This window comes from Tursiops truncatus, chromosome 4 (genome assembly GCF_011762595.2).
Source record: "Tursiops truncatus isolate mTurTru1 chromosome 4, mTurTru1.mat.Y, whole genome shotgun sequence".
Classification (NCBI taxonomy): domain Eukaryota; kingdom Metazoa; phylum Chordata; class Mammalia; order Artiodactyla; family Delphinidae; genus Tursiops; species Tursiops truncatus.
Genome location: NC_047037.1, coordinates 17,429,052 through 17,453,338, shown reverse-complemented (window position 1 = coordinate 17,453,338; position 24,287 = coordinate 17,429,052). Strand labels below are relative to the sequence as shown.

The window sequence follows — 24,287 nt, the reverse complement described above, 5'->3', positions numbered from 1 at the left end:
TTTAAAGTCCCTTGAGATTACACTGGGCCCACCCGGATAATCCAGGGTAATCTCCCTATTTTAGAGTCATCTGATTAACGAGCTTAATTCCTCTTTACCATGTAATGAAACATTCACAGGTTCTAGGGGGTAGGGTATGGACATCTTTCAGGGGACCATTCTTCTGCCTACCACATAGACCCAAGAGAGGGTGGGGGAGGACGGTCTGGGGTAACTAGTTTAAGCAAGACCATGTAGCTAGTGTGTGACTGAGAACTCATGCCCAAGTTTTCTGTCCCTATGACCTTTGAAAGGAATGGGGTTGTGAGTTTCATGAATCAAATTTTCCCTTTCCATACAAGCCACATTTATATGGCTTCATGGTTACTCTAATTTTCCTCTGCTACATTGTAAGGTTCTGATTCTTTAGAAAATCAACTTTCATTTCTTTATCCACAGAGGAAACTTAAAAAAGCACCTTCCCGGGGCTTCCCTGGTGGCGCAGTGGTTGAGAGTCCGCCTGCCGATGCAGGCGACACGGGTTCTTGCCCGGGTCCGGGAAGATCCCACATGCCACGGAGCGGCTGGGCCCGTGAGCCATGGCCGCTGAGCCTGCGCGTCCGGAGCCTGTGCTCCGCAATGGGAGAGGCCACAACAGTGAGAGGCCCGCGTACCGCAAAAGGAAAAAAAAAAAAAAAAAAAAGCACCTTCCGTTTTCCACCATCCCTATCCCCTATTTTGTGTCCTTCCCACACAGGAGGTGGGGGAGATTCATTGCAGGGGAGGGCATTGTGTGGAAGGTGCTGATAGAAGACGTGCAAGGGGGCCACCTTTTTCAGACTGGCAGTCATTTTTCTGAGCCAATGTGAAAGGCCGTTTTGGCAATTTAGACTACCATTTTTGTGTTTTATCCCTTAGATGAGACAAGGCTGCTCTAATATTTTCTCTTCCCATAAAAGCAATCTTATTGTATATGCCCTCTATAGTATTATTCTCTGCGTTTGATTAGCCAAGGAGAAAGAGGCATTTGTGAGTGGGCCTGTGTGTGATCTGGCCTCTTTCTAGATTGTGGGGAGGGAGAGACAGGTTTCTCTTTCCCTCATTCTGCCCTCTCTTAGTCCTCAAAATGACCTGCTTTTCTTAACAAGCATCATTAGAAATACACTTTATAAAAGGAAGAAGATTCCTGTACGATCAGTTCAACATAAAGGAATTATCTCAACCCTTAAATACTTACACACTGTACGTGATCATAGATGAATTTCTCCGTGGCTTCTTTCTCTAAAAGTTCAAACAGCTGGAGCTATAAATCAGAAATAGAAGATAAAAATGAAAAGGAAGATGAAAGTTATAGCTAGAAGATGTCAACTCACTGTTAGTACCTCAAGGGAGTTCTTTGTTTCATTGCAAAATCACATGGCTAGAAACTGACATATACACAAGGCCCTGTAAAACATACATGGTAAGATTGGGTGGCCACCGGCCTCACTTTTACATTCCTCAGTTTTAAACCAATATGGTGTCTTGAGCAGGAAAACTGTAAACAGATTTTTTCCCTAATAGGTAGAATTCAGCCACGTTTAGAAGAGTGGCTATGGAAATGGAGTTTATGATAATTTCAGGCATGGGATATTCTTTAAAAAATTTTTTTGTTGTTGAAGTATAGTTGATATACAATATTATATAAGTTACAGGTGTACAATATAGTGGTTCACAATTTTTAAAGGTAATACTTCATTTATAGTTATTATAAAATATTGGCTCTATTTCCTGTGTTGTACAACATGCTTGTAGCTTATTTTATATATAATAGTGTGCACCTCTTAATCCCCTCCCCCTGTGTTGCCCCTCCCCTTTCCCTCTCCCCACTGATAACTACTACTTTGTTCTCTATGTCTGTGAATCTGCTTCTTTCTGTTGGGTATGGAGTATTCTTGATCATGGTGAATTCTGGAAGGAGAAATTCACAGCAGGCATCTCTATTTTGGCTGCTTGGATTACTTATGCCCTTGATCCTGGCCTCTTTGGCAGGTACCTTTGGCCACATCAGATGCTTACATCGTGGAGGTCCACCCAGGAGCCTCAGTTCCACCTCCAGTTCCATGGCGAGTCTAACACTCACCCAGGCTTCACCATCCTTTATCTGGTAGGACAGGACGGGCAGGAGTGCACTCACCCGTTCAGTGAAACCGTCCCCAGAGTAGTCAGGAGTCGGGGCGACGTAAGTGTCCTCGGTGACAAGGCAGATGGTGGCTTTCCGAGCTGCTCCTGCGGCCCACAGGATGCCCGCGAGCGCCGCGGCCAGCGCGTGCTTCTGCCCCTGCTTGCTCATCGCGCACAAACTTCAGCCCGGGGCGGGGGGAGGGTAGGAACGCATTGCAATGAGTGCCCCCTAGCTGAGGGCCTGGGCCTCCACTTTCATGGACCCTTCTGAGTATAGGATGGGTCAGTTTGGTTCCTTCGTCAACCTACACTGTGAGAACATTGTGGAGGGCCTCATCCTCTCTGCCCGCACTGAACGGGCATCCTCACCCCAGAGCATTAATCCTCTGGTTTCTCCACTGATCCCTCCCTGTGCATTACTGCCCCTGCTGAATCTCAACACTGTCTTCTCTCCTGAACTCCAGCTAGGCTCCATCCAAACTCTCTCACCTGATAACACAGGCCCTTCCCGAGTGCAACCCCAAACAATCCTTCCAGTTTTATCTCCCAGGTTTCCATTTTGCAAACCCTCTGCCCCAGATGGACTAGTTCCCTAGACATAGTTTCTGCATTCTACCTCCATGCTTTTTCTCATGTACTTGTCTGCCTTTAATATGCAAGTTCTGTCTGTTCTTCCTGACTGATCACGTCCTACGAATCATTTGAGGCCCACTTCCCCCTTACTAACTTATAGTTTACACTCATCTGGTACTCACTGGGCCCAGAATTGTTCTAAGCACCTAACACATATTACCTCATTTAATCCTTATGACAACCTGTGAGGTGGATGCTATCAATATTATTAGTCCCATTTTAGAGATGAGGAAAGTAAGACAGGGAGGTTGAGTACTCTGCCCCTGGTCATTCACCTTTAAAGCAGTAGAGCAGTGATTTGAATGCGGGCAGTGTGCCTCCTGACTTAACCATTAGATTGTTCTTAACCATTAGATTCCATCAAATAATCCCAGTGGGTGAGAATTCCCCAGAAATGGGAGCCAATCTTTACATCACAGACCTTTCCTATGCTCATTTTCTAAATGTTTAACATTGACAACTGTCTTCCTGGTGAAGAAACACATGACAGAGGTTAGTGAATGAACTCAGCCATGATTTATAGCAGCGGTCCCCAACCTTTCTGGCACCGGGGACCGGTTTCGTGGAAGACAATTTTTCCACGAACGGGTGGGGGGGTGGCTTGGGGATGGTTCAAGCACATTACATTCATTGTGCACTTTATTTCTATTATTATTACATTGTAATATAGAATGAAGTAATTATACAGCTCACCATAATGCTGACTGGAGGTGGAGCTCAGGCAGTAACGCGAGCAATGGGGAGCGGCTGTAAATACAGATGAAGCTTCGCTCGCTCGCCTGCCACTCACCTCCTGCTGTGTGGCCCGGTTCCTAACAGGCCACGGACTGCTACCAGTCTGTGGCCCGGTGGTTGGGGACTCCTGATTTATAGAATCCATCTAGCTCTATGGTGATATCGAAATCAGTAGCAGGACCCTCACACTCCAAAACCCTTGTCCAAGGTAGAATGAGAGTCAAACAAAGTGCTGTGAGACTACAGGGGCAGGAGGGAGAACTTGTGATTGGGAAGGTTCAGGAAGGCTTCATGGAGCAGGTCGATAATAGCAATTACTCATTAGCATTTATGTGACACCTGCCACAAGCCAGGTACTGTGCTAAGTGCTTGCTATTCAGGGAGCAAATGCTGTATGTGTTCCATCTGGATCCCTTGGGATCCCTTTTGCTCAGTTGGTGGACACGCCCCCCCCCCCCCCCCCCCATTGCTTTGGGCACTGCTGCCAGGGGCTCATACTTCTCAACTTTCTCTGATGAATTGGAGCCACCTTCCCTGGAAGTGACTGGGAGTTGTGCCACCTTCCCATAGGAGGGTCCATAGCGGATGCCTGATGAGGGTGGGAGGTGAGAAGGCCCCGCCCCCTTATCTGCAGATGGAGCAGTTGCCCCCCAGAGCTCCCATGGCTCAGGCGGAGGCTAGACATCACTGGCAGCCACAGTCCTCCTCTGCTTCTCCTCCTTCCCTAGCCTGCTCCCCTGCTCTCTTAGGGGTTTCTCCTGAGGGCATGCATTCCCTTAATAAATCACCTGCATGAAGAATTCCCATCTCTGGCTCTGCTTCTAAGGAAGCTGGTAATTCACGTTCTTAGAATAGATGAGACGTTCAGTTCCTGTTCTGGGTGATAAGTTACCCTGCCTGAGGGTAGGTAGATGCCTTTTAATTATTTCTGTTTCCTCTAATATCATAGAGTTTGATAGGGGTTTATTAGCATCTAAGAACAAAATAATTTGAACTGATTTTTTAAATAGGCAACTACCAAACACTGTACTTTGTCAGCGTGATTAAAGAGGAGGACGAATCCTTCATTTATTAGGTTTGTCATCACCCCTTTTGTTCTCTCTCTGGAACTGTTAGTTTGGGACTTCCTATCAAATGTTGTCAGGTAAGCCTGTCTGGAGACCTGGTGCTTCGTCTCCTCTGTCAGGGGGCTCTGCAGTGGAGCATAAAAACTGTCAGTGTTACCCCTGCCACTGAACACTGAAAGGGACTCTGGAAGAGCTCTACCTACTCACGAAATTCAGTCCCTCTGGGAGAGCCAGAGCCATTTCTGTCTTACGAGGCAAGTCCTCTTATGAGGCAAGTCTCCTTCCTGAGGCAACCTGGGGAATTTTCCCTGGTGGTAATCTAGCCTACAAAGGTTCTCGGGAAATGGGTAATTCTTTGCAAATACTTTTCATAGGCCTCTTACCTGAGAAAGTTACAGTCTTTTCCCTTCCTTGTAAACAACAAATATTTGATGATGCATCCTTGTACAGCCATCTGAATGCTTCGGGCACCTCCCTGAAAAGCGGAGGGGCAACAGTGAGGAGTTTACAATGGTGGTGGAACCCTCAGGGCCCACGTTATAAAAGAGAAGTCTTGGAAATGGATGTCATTATTTATTCTTCTCGGCAGCCTTTTCCCTTCTGGGACACAGCATCCCCTAGGCTTAGTGAAGGGCCACTGTTCTCTACATGTGCCACCGCTCCCCATGGGCTGTGGCCGGGCTAGAATCTGCAATGACCAGCTTCTCTGTGGAGCCCCATAGACGGGCACCCCGGGATGCCTGTCCCCCTCCGCCCCACCTTCATTGGGCTCGTGCCTCATGTCCAACCGTTAGATTTGCAGGAGGTAAGGAACCAGTCGGCTAGCTCTTGAAATTCTGCCTGGCTAGGGATCAATGGTTTGAATTATTGAGGTTTTAAACAAGCCAGAAAGAAACTCCTAGATCCCTTCCAGCCTCTAGATTCTTAGGAATGCTTAGGACCTGGAGAAAAGTGCCAGGAAAACGAAAATTTGGAAGAGAGTGGGGAGGAGTTTGAGACTTTGTGACATCCTAGATAGCGTGTCATAATTTTCAACAGTCTGTTATCATTTAAGGTTACATTTTAAATCGTCGATATGTTTCTACATATGATGATAATGAAAACATGCCTCGTATGGAGGAGGATGGAAGGAAACACAGACAGGGAGCATGGGATTAGGACTTTAAAAAATTATCACCTGGGCTTCCCTGGTGGCGCAGTGGTTGGGAGTCCGCCTGCCGATGCAGGGGACACGGGTTCGTGCCCCGGTCCTGGAAGATCCCACATGCCATGCCGTGGAGCGGCTGGGCCTGTGAGCCATGGCCGCTGAGCCTGCGCGTCCGGAGCCCATGCTCCCCAACGGGAGAGGCCGTGACAGTGAGAGGCCCACGTACCACCAAAAAAAAAAAAAAAAAAATTATCACCTGCTATTACCTTTCCCACTTCCAAAGCGAAAGCCAGGTCAGAAAAAGGATCATGAAACCGGAAATAGGCCTTTGTCCAGTCAGAGCTGAAGACCTGGGCTGTATTTCCAAAGAGGATCTGGCGCAGTTTCTGAAAAGACGGGAAATAAATGGTTCAAACAAGACACAAGCCCTCAGCAAACAGACTTAAGCAAGGTGGTGAAACCATGGAGGAGGGCCTGTCCCCTTCCTAGAGTCAGGTTCACACATTACTCTATTCCCTGATTGTAATTGTCCAGCTCTGTGCAAAAGGTTTGCATAGGGTTCACTTAGGACATTTTATCCTGAAGGCTGAGAGTGTCAACTGTGCACCTTTTTATCCCCATCCGAGTTCTGTCTCTGCGTCTGTCTCACCCTCCATTGCCAGCCATCTTCCCTGTACCCCCTTAAGATCCATGACGGGTGACTACGCTCTCCTTATGCCTCGCATTCCTCTAACCATGACTCTGTAACTCCTATCTCTCCCACGTTAGGGTCTTTCTCTCTTGCTCCAGAAAAAAGGAATAGGCAGGACTCTGATTCCAGCAGTCTGAGTACAATAGTGGTGTAAATTGGTATTAAACAAGCAGCCTCTGTTTTTTTGCCCTAGAATCTTTAAGTTTTTTTCTGGATACTCTGCAGCATGTTAAGATTGGAGAGGGTCTTTTAGAAAATCCCAGAAAATTGGGTACAAGCCTTTGTAAACCAAACCCGTGACAAAAAGGGAATCCCTTTATAATCAGAGGCATATTAATCATTCGGCTTGTGCTAGGTCCTGTGTGGGGTATGGGTATGGAGAGAGAACTTCCGACTGAAGTACTCAGGAGGGCTTCGTGGAAGAGGTGGCATTTAAACTAGGCTGGCAGATGGTGTCTAGCATTTATTGAGTATTTTCTACGCACCAGGCACTGGGCTAAGTGCTTTGCATTCATTATGTTAATTCAATTCCTTGAGAAAGGTACTGTTATCATCCTCCTTTTACAGGAAAGTATTTGCCTAAGGTCACCCAGCAAGTCAGGCAGGGCTGGTATTCGTACCCATGCTAACACCACTGATCTGCCTCCCCAGCTTTAATCGTGTATGTACCATCCTTATAACTGCTGTCATTTTTGTATGCCAATAATTATTGAATTAATATTTCTCATTAGCTTGGGACATTCTTTTATAACTTAGAAAACATTTATTTAAAGCATTTCTTTCTTTCTTTCTTTCTTTCTTTCTTTCTTTCTTTCTTTCTTTCTTTCTTTCTTTCTTTCTTTCCTTCTTTCTTGGTGGGGAAGTTGGCAGTTTCTCATTTATTTCAAATCAGTTCACCGTCATTAAGAGCTTACAAAGGGTCAGATATGTGCATTATCTCATTTAATCCCCATTTTACAAGGAAACATTCATTTAAATAAATAAATAAAGCGTTTATTTAAAAGGACACTTTATACCACATCCTTAAATGAGAATCAAAATCACTTGCCATAATAAAAAATATAGAGATATAACGATGTTATTAGATTATGCTAGAAACTGTTGCCTGTGAAAGCTCTGACTGAGCCCTGCGCTCTTTGTAATTAAAAGGGAGATAAGAGGTGTTAAAGAGGTGTGAATGTGTGCTGCCCTTTACCGGGTCTTCTCCCTGGCCTGCCAGAGTGGAGAAGGGGCTGACTTTCCCACGAGGTAACTCAGTGCTATTCCGTGTCGCTTACTGCCATATCCCCAAAGCACCCCATGCTCCAGCACAGGCACATGTCCCACACTCTGTGACAGACCACACAGTGGTCTGTCGCCTGTAAAGGCGGGGAGGCTGGGTAGAGAGAGAGATCTGCAAACGCACACACATGGTACCAGGGTATCCAGGGACAGTGAGTGGTTCACTGGGTCTAGAACACTGTGTGTTCTGGGGCCACCAGGCAGGAAGTCAGTGGAAGCTCAGAATGGAAAGTACCTTGGGTCTGATCCTGGAGGGCTTTGAATATCACACTCAGGCATTTGGAGCCAGCTGAAGAGTGTGGACAAAAGGAACATGGAGCCCAACCGGTCAGAGCCAGGGTACCTCTTCCCAGCTGTGCATAGCGTGGGCTCTAATGGTTTCCAAGAAGGACAGATGCAGGAGAAGCAAGCATCTGGAATGGTCTTCCCCATCTCAAACCAGGGTCTGGTTCCACGGCTGGAGTTTATTTCCTGGCCACCTCTGCACCCACCCTCAAAAGAAAAGATTGCCTCTACAGAGAAATAGAGACAGGTGCATTTCAGAATAAGCAAGAGCCTAGAATTGCACCTGAAGGAAAATTATCTGTCCGGTGGCCATCAAGGAGAGGGAGGAGAAGGCTGCTCTTGGGAGACACAGACTCGGTGTGCACCACAACCAAAGAGGGCCACCAACCCAGGACATCCCCAGCAGAGCCCTGAATATGGACAGAAAGTGTCTCCCTGACATCAAGACTGCACAGAAGAAAACTGCTCACTCCTGACTCCAGGGTTGAGAAGCCCCAGCTCTGCTTGGACATGCCGACCACATGAACGGGGACAGATTGTCAAACCTCTCTAAGGCTTTCTTTGCTTATCCTGAAACGGGGATAACCCCTGCTCTGTCCCCATCACTGAAATTGAAAGCTACCACTGCAAGAGGAGAAGTATGGAAAGGACTGTGGGAACCATAAGTGCTGTTATTACCTTTGTGAAAACACAGCCTGTCTACACTGGAACCTCTCATGTTGCATGGAAGAAAGTCCCAGCCCAGATGGAAAAAGCCCAGACACTGGCAGGGGTAAGGGAGGAGAAGCCATGGATAATGTGACAGCCTAAGACAATTGTGGCTGAGAAAGCTGAGAATTCAAATTCAATTTAAAAAGCTCAGTAAGCCAGATCAAACTCCCGTTTCTGTTGCCAGCTGCCCCCTCCAACTTAGGGAGAGCCACTGTCCAGCTTCACCTCGGGAAGGCCTAGAACAGGGGGGCTGCAGGCTTCTCAGGGAGCCCCCAGTGTCCAGGGTGGCAACAGAGATGACTCACCTTACTTATGTAACACTGACTTTCTTTTCTTTTCTTTTTTAAATTTTATTAATTTAATTTAATTTAATTTTTTTGCTGTATGCGGGCCTCTCACTGTTGTGGCCTCTCCCGTTGCGGAGCACAGGCTCCGGACGCGCAGGCTCAGCAGCCATGGCTCACGGGCCCAGCCGCTCTGCGGCATGTGGGATCCTCCCGGACCAGGACACGAACCCGTGTCCCCTGCATCGGCAGGCGGACTCTCAACCACTGCGCCACCAGGGAAGCCCTCTTTTCTTTTTTTTTTTAAATTTTTATTGGAGTATAGTTGATTTAGAATGTTGTGTTAGTTTCTGCTGTACGGCAAAAGTGAATCAGTTATACGTATACATATACCCACTCTTTTTAAGATTCTTTTCCCATATAGGCCATTACAGAGTACCGAGTAGAGTTCCCTGTGCTGTTCAGTAGGTCCTTATTAGTTATCTATTTTATATATAGTAGTGTGTATATGTCAATCCCAATCTCCCAATTTATCCCTCCTCCCAACACTGACTTTCATATCAGTATAATTTATAACAAGATTAACCTGACACATAGTCAGTGATACATGTATGTTGTTGTGCTGCCTGGTAACTAGACACAAATGGCAAATGGTCCTAATAAATGACTATAATGATTGTTATTACTTAACACAATCAGGCACGGTTTTTCTCTCTTCACTTTGTTAGTTTTCCAGGAATACCTCTCTTCCCTGATTGCTGTGGTGATGATAACGATGGTGATCATTCTCTCTCTCTCTCTGTTTCTCTGTCTCTCTGTCTCTCTGTCTGTCTCTCTCTCGCTCTCTCTCTCTCTCACACACACACATACACACACACACGTCCTGGATCATTCTTCCCAACAGATTTCATTTCCTTACCCTGACTGCCTTGTCCATTGTCCCTGGTCTTAGAGGGACCTCTTGTGACCACCTGTCCCCGTCCAGTCCTCTCCCACATGCTCCCTGCCCACAATTTGAAGTAGAATAATTTGCTTTGAAGCTCCTTCCCTAAATCTTTTCCTGCTTTAGAAATTACTGGACCATCATGGAATCAGAGAGGTTAGAATTACTGCGTCCTAAGAAGACATTTCTAAACTAGCCCATCAAATAGAGTGGTAGTCTCTTTACCTGGTTGCGTTCACCATCAATTTCTCAGCATCTGGTGCAGTACCTGGTACCTAGCAGGCTCGCAAGAAGTAGTTGTTGAATTTTTAAAAATCGGATTCGGCTCTCATTTTACAGTTAAAGGACTTGGGGCCCAGAGCAGTGAAGTGGTATGCCCAGGGTCACGTAGATAGTAAATGGTAGTGCCAGGAATCAAATGCAAGCCTTTCAACTGGTACCAGTCAGGGTCCCAGCAGGAAACAGATGGCACTCGAGTCAGGATAATTAACTTGAGGAAACTTTAATTCAGGGACCATTTACAAAGATGTGGGCTGCATGTGGGGCAGCAAGAGTGGCTAATGCAGGGCCCCAGGGTTAGCAAGAGTGAGAAGTTTTTATGTCGCTGACACCTGGAGGGGTGGAAGGGATGAGAGAGTCCTGGGAGAGGACTGCCTTCTGAGGAGAGGGATTCAGCCAGCTTTGCACACCTGACTTCATTCCCTTCCGTCCCTCCAGGCTCCCTCCAGGGCTCCCATTGGTCAAACTCAACAGGAAGTCAGAGGAGGGAGCCCTACTGATGGGGTGAGTACAGCTCAGTCTGCAGTGCAGAAAGCAGGGCGGACAGGGGTAGAGTATGCTTCTGAAGGGGCACACAAATGACACCCACTACCCTGTACAGCGATGCCTCTCTTGGGGATCACCCAAGAGGCAATGAATGAATGAATGAAACATCTACTGAGGACCATCTATCAGCCAGACCTATGTTGGGGTTACCAGGCTGTGCTTCCTGCTCCCCTAAAGCCAGCCCATTGCCTGTTACCCTCGATTAGAGCTTCATTTTTCTGGTTCTCCCCCAGAATATTTTGATCTCCCAGTATTACAGTTTTAATATGATCCTGCTGGGTGATATTGCAAATACACTAGGGGTTTGTTTATTGGCTGCTGATAAAAGAGGCAATAGGAATGTATTCCAGGCTGGGTCCCGCAGAAGGGCCTGACTGTGAAGGAGGATGAAAAACTTCTGCTGGTGGGAAGCACAGCGGGGGAGGGGATGTTGCTGTGGAAGAGCCCAGAGGAGGACTCTCACCTTCTCCGATGATGCCACCTGGGCCAGCAGCCTTGCCCGCCGTTCATTACACCACATACACTATAAGACGTGCGGCTGGGGGAAGGAAGAACCCTGTGGTACTGGAAATAGGGCAACAAAAGGCGAGAAACAGGAGAGCTGGGGAAAGCAAAGGGGCATTGGCTGTTTTGCCCACTCCCTACTTTCTCAGCAGATTCCCAGCAAAAAGTGTGTGCCAGTGTCAGGAAATCCTATGAATCGCAATTCCAAATGGAGGCGGGAAATGAGAACAGCAGAATGACAACGAAAAACACTCTCATGTGAGTGCTAGGGTCCAATCGCTCTAATAATTTGCCAGGCGGCTGCACGGCCGAAATGTCGATTAGAATTGGTCAGGCTTCCAAACTGCCTCCCTGGACACGAGTATTCAGAACCGCAAGGCTCATCATCTTGAAATCCCAGGGTGTGTTTAATTAACGCTACTGTTATTTAAAGGATACCTTATCATCTGGTCCTCATAATGGGAATACGTCCAAATTTGTTTTTTTTTTTTTTTTTTGAAGAAAAATCAATTCTCTTTGCTTCTGGGACTTCCTGAACCCTCCATCAGGTCTGATTCTTTCGTCTCCCAGCCTTTTCCAAAGGGAGAGAATTACCTTGGAAAAGTCACTGAGGAGGTCTCCAATTGCATCATGTCTGTGTTTGTAGGCAAGTGGGAGAATTCAGACCCAGACTCTCCTGCCTCCACAATAGAGAGAGGAACTAGAAGACTTTGGAAACACCTGTGAATGCCTTTTTTTTCCCCTGTTTTTAAAAGGCACGACGGTGTTTTTAGAAATAGATTGTCCATTCACATGGTTCAAAATCCAGAGAGTACAAAAAGCTATGCTGAGAAGACTCCCCCCGACCCAGGGCCCTTGCCCCTCTCCCTCCGCCTACTGTCACATTTTAGGAAGTCTTCTGGAATTTCTGTGTGCATATACAGGCAAATACGGTATCAGTGTAGAATCAGTTTTCTCTATTTTCCGTACAAAAGGTAGCCTATTTCCTGATATGTGTAAATTTTAAAATGACATTCTTCATAGAAATTCATTAGTAGCCAATAATACTTTTTTATTAAAGTGTTCATTAAAAACCTTTTACAGTAAAATGTGGATACACTCGGCCCTCTGTATCTGCGGATATGGGGGGGGGGCAATGGTATTAGGCCATTTTCTATAAGGGACTCGAGCATCAGAGGATTTTGGTTTCCTCTGGGGGGTCCTGAAACCAATCTCCCGAGGATATTGAGGGGCACTGTAGTTGCTCTAACTACTGTTTCTACAGCACAGTGTAGGCAGAATAACCACTGAGCCTGGAGATGCTAATAGGATTACACGTCACCTGTCTTCATTCCTCAAAAGGAGAGTGATGAACTAGACACCTAAGACACAAGTTAAGGCACCATCCAGGAACTGTGAGGCCAACGAGCAACGTGCAGCATCTCAAGAGAGCCCTGCTGGCCTGTCTTCCTGTGACATCTGGCACTGGAGCACAAGAGGGAAGGTGGATTGAGGCAGAAAGATCTGTGAAGATAAGAAAGAGCACGTGGGCCTCCCAGCACGTTTGTGCCGCAGCCTCAGCAATGGAGAGAGTTGCTCTGTGAAGCCTGTGCGGATGTACGTGATGAAAAAGAACACGGGGGCTGTAGTCCCTGTGTACGATGATGTTCCACCTGGGGAGCCTCAGGAACAGCTACACTGAGGGTTAGAAATACTGCAGTCGGGGCCAGCCTGGCCTCTGGGCTTGACAAGCAGGGGGAGACTGTGAGGTTTCCCCAGAGGGGGTCTGGCCCCCACTCCTGCCTCTCATCAGGGACCCTGCCTGCAGGGCACAGACTACAGAGCTTTATGTCCATGGCAGGTCTGACCGTAGGCCTTGCTGGTCTTTACCCAGAAGACCAGGCTGGTCCCAGGTGGGTTCTGCAAGCGTGCCCAGGTGCAGGGCCGCGTGTCCTCAGAAAGGAAGTGCTTCTTCCGACTTTTGTCCTTAGGGCCCCAAGGAGAGGTTTCTGCCTAAGTATCTAGAATGTGGTCTGGAGGCTGAGGAAATGGGGTGAATGTGGGAAAACTGTCCCTAAAAGCCCTGATTTTCACTATGATTGAAAGGGCCATATTACAGGACAATCCTGTTGGCGGGATCTCTCACCCTCTCTGGTGCTTTTTCCCTGCCTCGACCCCTGGCTTTACTTCCCCAATTCCCGATCATGCCTCTTTGACCATGACAGCTGGTCCTTTGGCCATTCGCCAAGGCATTGCCCCCAGCCCATGCAGTGAGGTGTGTCTGGGTCTCTGCCTCAGCCCCTCTCCCCAGCCCTGGTCAAGTTTTGAATGGAACAAACAGTCCCTGGGAACAGTAGCTTCCAGGTCCACTTGGATTCTTGAACATCGGGTTCTTTTCAAATCTGCTTATTTGTTGGTAGCCCCAGGGAACGTTTCTTTCTTGAGATCATCTCTTTGCCCCAAGACTGGGCCTGGACATGTGTCCCCATCTCCCTCCTTCCTGCCCACACAGGACAGGGGTCCTGTCTCCCACATCTACCTCGTCTTCCACCTTTGCAGTCCTCACCGGCTGCCCTGTCCTACCTTATATGTAAATTATTTGAATTTAACTCCCTCATGGCTTCACACTTGACTGTCACACTGAGGGAGTAAATAAAGAGAGACTGAGAGTTTGGGAGGAAAACCTGTAACGTCACCGGTGTCCTTGAAAAATACCATAAATAAGTCATTTTAATTATATTCGCCTTTTACCAGTAACCACCGTCTGTAGTCTTATCTTCCATAATACTCTCACATGACAGCAGATAAGATTCCCCTGCCTTGTTGTTTGGGGAAGATTACGTTTCATTTCATGTTTAATTGACAAGCTATACTTACCGTGGCCGCTGCTAGGGAGATAGGAAGGCCGCCCGATTTTGAAGAGATGATAGAGGGTTTGGGAATAGAACAAAGGCTACTCGATGGCCAATGTCCGTGTCCTTTTGGCTGAGGTATTCCTGTTCCATCTTCAGTTTCACCGGCAGATATATGGTTGCCTTCACGATTCTGTGTAAAGTGCCACCACCAAAAAACCAAGCAAACAGAGCTGGTGATGACCTTTTTTCCTCTCTTTTCTCTCTTTCTCTCTGAAATATCAGTGTTCAGAAAATGTTGTCTCCCTTTTAAAGCTGTCTGAAAATTTTCATAAATAGCAATAAAAGAGGCAGAAAAATCCCAGTGTCTGTGTCAAAAGGGTTTCTCCTAAGTTTTATGTGACTCGGAGAGGTTAAGTGTAACTATGGAAACGTAATTAACGCTATCAAGACCTTGACTTGAAATTATGTTTATAGAAGAATGTAAATGTCACTGTCTCTTGTTTTGAGAAGGCAACATTTTATAAACAATGAGTGAATCTTTCCAGTCTATATGAGGTATTTCTCATTACGTTGTTAACTGGCCAGTAAACAAAGTCAGGTTACCTCCTTTTAATTCTCTCAGATTCCTGTTGCCTAGCAAGTGAATATAATAATTTTCTTCCTTAAAAAAATCCACCCCCTCCCTACCTTTAAGAAAAACATCTATTTTTACTTTTCTTAACTGATTCTTACGGCATTTAAATATAAGTTAGCATTGATTCTTCTTCCAATTTACTTCTATCCTAATTTCATGAAACAAATTTGCCCAGTTGGTAGCTGAAACATGAAGGAAACTGCTTTCCTAGTTTTTCTGGATTCCTAGAGGCTAAGATGCTTTCTTATCTCAGAAACACAGCATCCAAGTCACAGACTACTGGTGGGATAAGATGCATTTCGCAAATCACATGGAAAATCTTTACATTTTTGGCAGGGGGTTTCCCCCACCTTGTGTAAAGCATAACTTGACATTTATTTTTTTTCCTTGTAAAGATTGTTTTATCTTTTGACTATTCTGTTCCCCCAAATGATAGCTACCTCCATTTAATACTTTCAGGACTAAAACAGAAGTATTATCTCCCCAATTCTAACAGACTGGGTCAGAGAGTTTCAGCACATATAATAAGGCTTTTGATCACAGGTTACTTGGAGCAAGGTGCTTTAGTGGTAATAGTTAAAATATTAATCATTCAGTTGTTTGATTGTGTCATATATTAGTGCCAAGAAAATCACCTTAATATTTTATGCTGTGTTTGTTCAGTGATTGAATTAATATCTGAAACACAAAGTCCATTACCTTCTAACCTTTTCAGGTGATATGAGAGAAAAACATCTTTCATCTTATACTGTATAACAGATTTTAAAATACATGTTAACACCTGAATTCAGTCATCTTTTCCTTATTTGAAGATGGTAAGGAAAACAATTTTTCAGAAGCTGAAACAAGACAATAACTATTTTCAGAACTACTTTTCTTCAGGATCACTGAAGCACTTGGGTGTCAGAATCTAGTGTTATTTCACAAGTGTAGGAACTCTAGATTCTCATATTTTTTTTTTCTAAAATAATAACCACATGGTGCTTTTAATGATGAAGAGGAGATCAGCTCGGTGCTCTGTGGTGACCTAGATGGGTGGGATCGGGTGGGGCGGGAGGGAGGTCCAAGAGGGAGGGGACATATGTATACATATAGCTGATTCACTTCATTGTACGGCAGAAACTAACACAACATTGTAAAGCAACTATACCCCAATTAAAAAGAAAAAGTAGGAAGAGGTTTTTATGAAAAAAGAAGGCGCAAGAAAAGATCTTCAACAAGGTTTCTAGTTTTGTGTTTTCACACGTTAAATGCTGGGTGCCTGAGTGACATTATGTGCACAGAATAAATGCAGATTATGCTGTTAATGTGATTGTTTTGAAGAAGCAGCTAGAGGAAAACACACTGGCTCTGAGAAAAACAATTACCTGAGAAGTTGTATTATTGGTTCCCAACCTATAAATGAAAGAGAAAACATCAAGAAAATTACTCAGTATGTTCAACCCTTATACCCTCAAACCTCTTCAACTTCAACCTTGCTAAGGATGGCTCTTTCTGCAAACAATCATACCTGAAGCATTTAAAATGTAAATCTGTAACGGACACTTCTCACGTGGCAAGCATAAAAGCTGATTACTTAAACACCTAAAATCCCTCTGGTTCTCGAGAAATGAGAAAATGAGAACATCTTACCGGTGATAACTAAAGATTTCCCTCCACTTGTCCAGAAATGAAATCTTCCTAGTTATCTCCTCTAAATCCAGCTCTTGGGAGCTCTGTTCCCCGTCCGAGGGCTCCATGGCTGTTTAGATAATGTAAGGAATTAGAAGAAGGAAGTTGTTCAGGTGGGAGAGAGAGAGCTGGCAGTGAAGTGAGATGGCTGGCATAGATGCCCAGGTGAAGTGTGTGCAGCCCCTACTTTTTGACCAGCAAGGAGATCACGCCACCCAGTTGCAGCTTTGGGCGTTTTGTAAGCCCCCGCTATCAGATAATGATTAAACTTTCATTAGAGGTAGAATACTTCTGTGTTTTTCTTCACTGTATGGACGCCATGAATGTTTAATCCAAGACACAGATTTATAAACAAAGGGACTGCAATTACTTACCTGTATCAGAGCAACTGGGATAATTTAATCGATGAGAGATACCATGCTGGTGGAATGTGATAGCACCTTATTCTGTGGTACCTCCTTGGAAATACGTAGTCAAAGAGGATAAAAGCCATCATGCTGATATTGAAAAATGATAGCAACTACTATTGGGTAATACGTAGGCCAAGGAAGAATCTGGCCAAAGGATAGATTTTAGTCCACAGAAATATTACACAATTTGAAGAGGGACTGGTTTGATTTGTTTTGGGGAGAAATTTAAAGGTATGTCTCTTCCTATTGGCTGAATGAATTGTAGCTGTAATAACTGGCATTAACAAAAAAGAATATTGATGGTTGTGTTGGTTAATTTTATGTGTCAACTTGCTAGACTATGGTACCGAGTTTTTGGTCAAATACCAGTCCAGATGTTGCTGTAAAGATATTTTTTAGATATGATTAACATTTAAATGGTAGAATTATGGTTTCTCTGGGTATATGCCCAGTAGTGGGATTGCTGGGTCGTATGGTAGTTCTATTTTTGGTTTTTTAAGGAACCTCCATACTGTTCTCCAGAGTGGCTGTACCAATTTACATTCCCACCAGCAGTGCAAGAGGGTTCCCTTTTCTCCACACCCTCTCCAGCATTTATTGTTTGTAGATTTTTTTGATGACGGCCATTCTGACAGGTGTGACAGATGAATGGATAAAGAATATACAATGGAATATTGCTCAGCCATAAAAAGGAATGAAATTGGGTCATTTGTAGAGACATGGATGGATCAAGAGACTGTCATACAGAGTGAAGTAAGTCAGAAAGAGAAAAACAAATATCGTATATTAACGCATAAATGTGGAACCTAGGAAAATGGTACAGATGAACCGGTTTGCAGGGCAGAAATAGAGACATAGATATAGAGAACAAATGTATGGACACCAAGGGGAGGAAGCGGGGGTGGGAGATGGTGTGGTGGTGTGATGAATTGAAGATTGGGATTGACATATATACACTAATGTGTATAAAATGGATAACTAACAAGAACCTGCTGTATAAAAAATAAATAAAATTCAAAAAAATTTAAATTAGTGATTTTGAGTAAAGCAGATTATCCTTTGTAATGTGGGTGAGTCTTATCCAATCAGTTGAAGGCCTTAAGAGAAAAGACCAAGGTCCGCAGAGAAAGAAGGAATTTGGCCTCTAAACTGCCTTTAGACCTGAGCCTGCAACATCAACTCTTCCCTGGGCCCCCAGCCTGCCAGCTTGCCGTGCATATTTCAGACTTGCCAGTCCCCACAATCATGTGGCCAATTAGTTTAAGGAAATATATATATATATATATATATATATATATATATAGAGAGAGAGAGAGAGAGAGAGAGAGAGAGAGAGAGAGAGAGAGAGAGAGAGAGAGAGAGAGAGATCCACATGTCCTATTGGTTCTGTTTCTCTGGAGAACTCTGAGAAATACAATGGTTTTATCAAAACAAATAATGATGACCAGAAAAGGGTTCCTGTCTTTTCTGACCTAAATTGGACCTCTTCAGCCGGAGGTCACTTTCTCTATGACATATCTGATCATGAGTTTTGTAAAATTCTGGTAATACTAAGAGGTCAAAGCAAAGAGGCTATGTGGATTTATGATGACTAGAGTAGTCAGGGCTGAGGGGACCGGTTATATCTTGAAACACAGCAAGTCACCACATCAACCAGAGGCAGATTTAACTGTCCGCAGTTTTGCTTGGGAACGCTCTACTTCCAGTTTCTTAAACTAACTTTTAGTGATTGTTTAACCATTTCATATTCACAGGTCTCATCAACTTCCACCAGGTTCAGAACTTTTATTGTAAACATAAGAGGCATAAAGAAATCCTTTCTTATCTCCCTCCTCTAACCATACATCCTCCTTTAAAAAAAGCTTTCCTCTGCTTTCCTCTTTATAATTTTATAGTTTTAATGGGGGCATCAGTATTTAATATTTATTGGGCACCCCCTAACTCCCGCTATAGAATAACAATGAAAATACTTGATCCTTGCTCTCAAATAATATAAAGGTGAGAAATGTCTTGGAATTTCCAATTTAGAAAGTCATATTAAAAAATTAATTCTGGATCTACCATTTAAATAATTTAACAACCCTAAACCAAGAAAGAGGAGTAGCTGAGAAAACTATTTTTCTTAAGAATCATTATTAAGTCTGTATATTTGGAACTATGTCTGTGTCCTGGTTTACAGAGGATTCTATAAAGGTAGAAGCATAAGCCCCATTGACTAGACAACTTACTAATGTACCATTTTGTTGGGTTCAATAAAAATATTTTGAGTACTTCCTGTGTGTCAGGCACTTGGAGATGCCAAGTTGAGTAAGATACGGTTCTTGCTCTTTCTAGCAGAGGAAACAGGCACACAGGGAGGGGAAAATGCTGTGAGAACAGTGGCTCGGGGCTGTGGGAGCACAGGGGGCGGGTAGGAAAGCAGAGTGGTAAAGGGCATGGTCTCTGGGCCCCAGCTGCTTAGTTTTGAATCATGGTTTCACCACTTGCTAGCTGTGTGGCCTTGGGCAAGTTATTTAACCTATCTGTGCCCAGTCTATTCATCTATGAAATGGGGATAGTTCCATATCTTTACCATGTTGAGACTTCTAATAGATGAAAATGGTATATCACTCTACTTATGTAGATCTTATTTATCTTTCCATTGTTTAATCCTTAAAAGTAGAATGCCTGAACCAAACGATATGGTTATCTTAAAGAGTTTTGCTACTGCCAAATTTTGTTATTGGAGCATTCCTTGCCCAACCCCTTTTGCTCCTTTTATTTCTAAGTTGGAATTCATGGTCCCATTCTTTTCAATCAAGAAAGTGCTGTCTTTACTACCCTTCCTTTCTTTTTCTTTTCAGTTACATGTTGATAAGAGTTCTATAAATGGAAAGGGCTGGCCTCTGGACTACACCAGGAGTTAAGACTCAGCTACATCCAGAGGAAGCCACCCCTCTCTCGGGCATTTCGTCAAAAGACTTAGAGTAGGAGCTGGGTGTAAGAAGTAGGGTAGAAAGAAAGGATGGGATGGGGGCATCTCAGGCCAGATCTGGAGAGATAGGGCAGGAAAGGTGTACACAAATATGTAGAATTTGGGGTTATCCCCGTCACTTTCTAATACCTTTGCCCCCACCCCATGGCACATGAGGTCACCTAAATCTCCTGTCCCAAGACTGCCCATGATACATCAGAGGATTGGGGCTGAATACAGGGTCTCATGCAGCAATGGATCTGCAGCAGCAAAAGGAAAGAGTACAAAGCAGGGGCCATGGGGGAGAAGGGAAGTTTTGCAGCCCTGCAGAGGGCCAGGGGGATGGTGCAGGGTCTGAAATCCTTCACCTATAAAGGAAATACACTATGTAAGTGCAGAAACCTGTGCCTGAATCCATGTGCTTTCTTTCTTGATAATTTTGAAAAATAATACCAATGATTTCATGAGAAAAGCTAGTTTTTATTTCAAACTTGGAAATTAACATGTAAACATTTAATGTTATTAACATTTGCTATAGGTTCCCAGAAAACTATGACTGATCATTACAGGATTTACTCAGTTCATCCTTAGGGTCAAATTTGAAGACCTTGGGCTTGCAAGCATTTTGACCGGCTTGAAAAATTATCCCCAACCTTTCTTCTTGCTGTTTTTACATGAGACTTTATAAACAGAAATCTGGAGGCAGAATTTTAGAGCCTTTCGATTTTTTTTCTGAAATAAAATCTTGTTAGTGTTTAATTAACCTTACCCCTGGAAAGCTCTTCCTTAGGATTAAGTTAAATCCTTTATGGTTTAATTATCATTCATTTTCTTTAGTTCTTTCTGTGGAGATGGAAATTTCCTGATTGTAGTCCTTCCTTAAAGAATTCTGCCAATCCACTGGAAACTAGAAGATAGTTGATATATTCCCCTTTTGTTCTTTGGTGGTGTTGTAAGGAAGAGAAAGAGGGTGTCAGGTCCAGGGTCAAATCCCAGGGCCTCTCCCATGACCGTAACCTTGGAGAAGTTATTTAGTTTCTCTGAGTTTCACTTTCCGTATCTCCTTTGACTTACCTCACAGAATCATAATGAATATGACCTATGCGAAAACTACTAACCTTTAGCCAATGTTCTCTTGCCTCTTATATATTAAAAATTCTCCTTTAAAAGTTTTACTTTTACCTGCCTTTACGCGTTCTAGGGGTGATAGCCCAGGATCGGGATAGAGCTAGAAGTCAAAAAGTCCTAAAGTATGAAGACTGGGGCATTTGTCCCTCAGTCAGTGGCCATGAGGTCGTTGGTTGGTCACTTAGTCACTGGTATGGGCCGCAGTCCTCCTCCAAAAGGTCTTAAAGACCAGTGTGGTGTAATGGGATATACATATTTGTCTTTGTCCCCAGTTCCTGTCAAACTGTTGGAATTTCAATTGTAGAACACCTAGGTGGTGTTGGAGAAATAGCGAATTTGTTGGTTTGGGGAAAAAAAAATCTCTCATCTGGTGTCAGAAAGAATCTGAGAACCAGTATTTAAAGCACAGATCCTGGAGTCAGATTGGGTAGGAATCTTTGCTCCTCTGCTATATTAGTTATCTATTGCTGCACAAGAAATTACCACAAACTTAGCAGTTTAAAACAGTACCTATATACTATGTCACAGTTTCCCCCACTCAGGAGTCCAGACATGGTCTAGCATCCTCTGCTCAAGGTCTCACAAGGCTGCAATTAAGGTGTTTGCCAGGCCTTGAGCTCTCATCTAGACTCAGAGTCCTCTTCTAAGCTCACATAGTTGTTGGCAGAACTCATTTCCTTGTGACTATAGAACTTATTTCTTCAAGACCAGCAGGAAAAAGGGAGGCTCTGCTGCTTCAAGTCTCTGATCTTGGGAAAAGCCTAAGGTCTCTTATAAAGGACTAACTTGATTAGGCCAGGTCCACCCAGAAACGTCTCCCTTTTGATTAATTGGAAGTCAAACTGATTAGGGACCTTAATTACATCTGCAAAATTCCTTAACCTTTGCCATATGAGGTAACGTAATCATGGGAGTGATATCCCACCATCTTTGCCATAGTCTGTTGGCTTTTTCAGATGGTCTCTTTCTTGTGTGAGTTGTGTCTTTCAAGGAATTGGTCAATTTTATTTAAGTTACCAAATTTGTGATCATAGAGTTGTTTATAGTATTCCTTTATTATCCTTTTAATGTCCATGAGATCTGTAGTGATGTCCCCTCTTTAATTTCATTTTTTTATTTTGATTTATGTTAATTATTATATATGGCTTATATCATCATATGTAAAAAGTAACCAAGCAGAATTTTAAAAGCCCTTAGCTATTATATATTATCTACTCACTTCTTTTTTTTTTAACATCTTTATTGGAGTATAATTGCTTTACAATGGTGTGTTAGTTTCTGCTTCATAAGACAGTGAATCAGCTATACATATACATATATCCCCATACCTCCTCCCTCTTGTGTCTCCCTCCCACCATCTCTTTCCCACCCCTCTAGGTGGTCACAAAACACAAAGCTGATCTCCCTGAGCTATGCAGCTGCTTCCCACTAGCTATCTATTTCACATTTGGTAGTGTATATATGTCCATGCCACTCTATCACTTTGTCCCAGCTTACGCTCCCCCCCACTCATGTCCTCAAGTCCATTCTCTACATCAGCGTCTTTATTCCTGTCCTGCACCTAGGTTCTTCAGAACCTATTTATTTATTTATTTATTCTTTAGATTCCATATATATGTGTTAGCATACGGTATTTGTTTTTCTCCTTCTGACTTACTTCACTCTGTATGACAGACTCTAGGTCCAACCACCTTACTACAAATAACTCAATTTCTTTTCTTTTTATGGCTGAGTAATATTCCATTATATATATATGTGGCACATCTTCTTTATCCATTCATCTGTTGATGGACACTCAGGTTGCTTCCATGTCCTGGCTATTGTAAATAGAGCTGCAATGAACATTGTGGTACATGACTCTTTTTGAATTATGGTTTTCTCAGGGTATATGCCCAGCAGTGGGATTCCTGGGTCATATGGTAGTTCTATGTTTGCTTTTCTAAGGAACCTCCATACTGTTCTCCATAGTGGCTGTATCAATTTACATTCCCACCAACAGTGCAAGAGGGTTCCCTTTTCTCCACACCCTCTCCAGCATTTATTATTTGTAGATTTTTTGATGATGGCAATTCTGACTGGTGTGAGGTGATACCTCATTGTAGTTTTGATTTGCATTTCTCTGATGATTAGTGATGTTGAGCATCCTTTCATGTGTTTGTTGGCAATCTGTATATCTTCTTTGGAGAAATGTCTATTTAAGTCTTCTGCCCATTTTTGGATTGGGCTGTTTGTTTTTTTAATATTGAGCTGCATGAGCCACTTGTAAATTTTGGAGATTAATCCTTTGTCAGTTGCTTCATTTGCAAATAATTTCTCCCATTCTGAGGGTTGTCTTTTCGTCTTGTTTATGTTTTCCTTTGCTGTGCAAAATCTTTTAAGTTTCATTACGTTCCATTTGTTTATTTTTGTTTTTATTTCTATTTCTCTAGGAGGTGGGTCAAAAAGGATCTTGCTGTGATTTATGTCATAGAGTGTTCTGCCTATGTTTTCCTCTAAGTATTTTATAGTGTCTGGCCTTACTTTGAGGTCTTTAATCCATTTTGAGTTTATCTTTGTGGATGGTGTTAGGGAGTGTTCTAATTTCATTCTTTTACATATAGCTGTCCAGTTTTCCCAGAACCACTTATTAAAGAGGCTGTCTTTTCTCCATTGTATATTCTTGCCTCCTTTATCAAAAATAAGGTGACCATATGTGTGTGGGTTTATCTCTGGGCTTTCTACCTGTTCCATTCATCTATATTTCTGTTTTTGTGCCAGTACCATACTGTCTTGATTACTGTAGCTTCGTAGTATAGTCTGAGACCTGGGAGCCTGATTCTTCCAGCTCCATTTTTCTTTCTCAAGATTGCTTTGGCTATTCGGGGTCTTCTGTGTTTCCATACAAATTGTGAAAATTTGTTCTAGTTCTGTGAAAAATGCTGTTGGTAGTTTGATAGGGATTGCACTGAATCTGTAGATTGCTTTGGGTAGTATAGTCATTTTCACAATGTTGATTCTTCCAATCCAAGAACGTGGTATATCTCTCCATCTGCTTGTATCATCTTTAATTTCTTTCATCAGTGTCTTATAGTTTTCTGCACACAGGTCTTTTGTCTCCTTAGGTAGGTTTTTTCCTAGGTATTTTATTCTTTTTGTTGCAATGGTAAATGGGATTGTTTCCTTAATTTCTCTTTCAGATTTTTCATCATTAGTGTATAGGAATGCAAGAGATTTCTGTGCATTAATTTTGTATCCTGCTACTTTACCAAATTCATTGATTAGCTCTAGTAGTTTTCTGGTACCATCTTTAGGATTCTCTAGTATAATATCATGTCATCTGCAAACAGCGACAGCTTTACTTCTTTTTTTCCAATTTGGATTCCTTTTATTTCTTTTTCTTCTCTGATTGCTGTGGCTAAAACTTCCAAAA

The 24,287-nt window shown here is 43.5% G+C and overlaps 1 protein-coding gene across 1 annotated transcript in view; it reads right to left on the bottom strand.

The window, feature by feature from the left end:
* MINDY4B (MINDY family member 4B) overlaps positions 1–16,455 on the bottom strand; it is a 41,773-nt gene extending 25,318 nt beyond the window's left edge. Inside the window, exons 1-7 of the mRNA XM_033856319.2 lie at positions 16,349–16,455; positions 16,084–16,111; positions 14,105–14,272; positions 5,991–6,110; positions 4,961–5,052; positions 2,156–2,321; positions 1,217–1,282 (exon numbers count right to left, since the gene is read on the bottom strand). Of these exons, the coding sequence (XP_033712210.1) occupies positions 1,217–1,282; positions 2,156–2,321; positions 4,961–5,052; positions 5,991–6,110; positions 14,105–14,272; positions 16,084–16,111; positions 16,349–16,455 (747 nt within the window). The remainder of the gene's footprint in view (positions 1–1,216; positions 1,283–2,155; positions 2,322–4,960; positions 5,053–5,990; positions 6,111–14,104; positions 14,273–16,083; positions 16,112–16,348) is intronic.
* Positions 16,456–24,287: the final 7,832 nt, after the last annotated feature.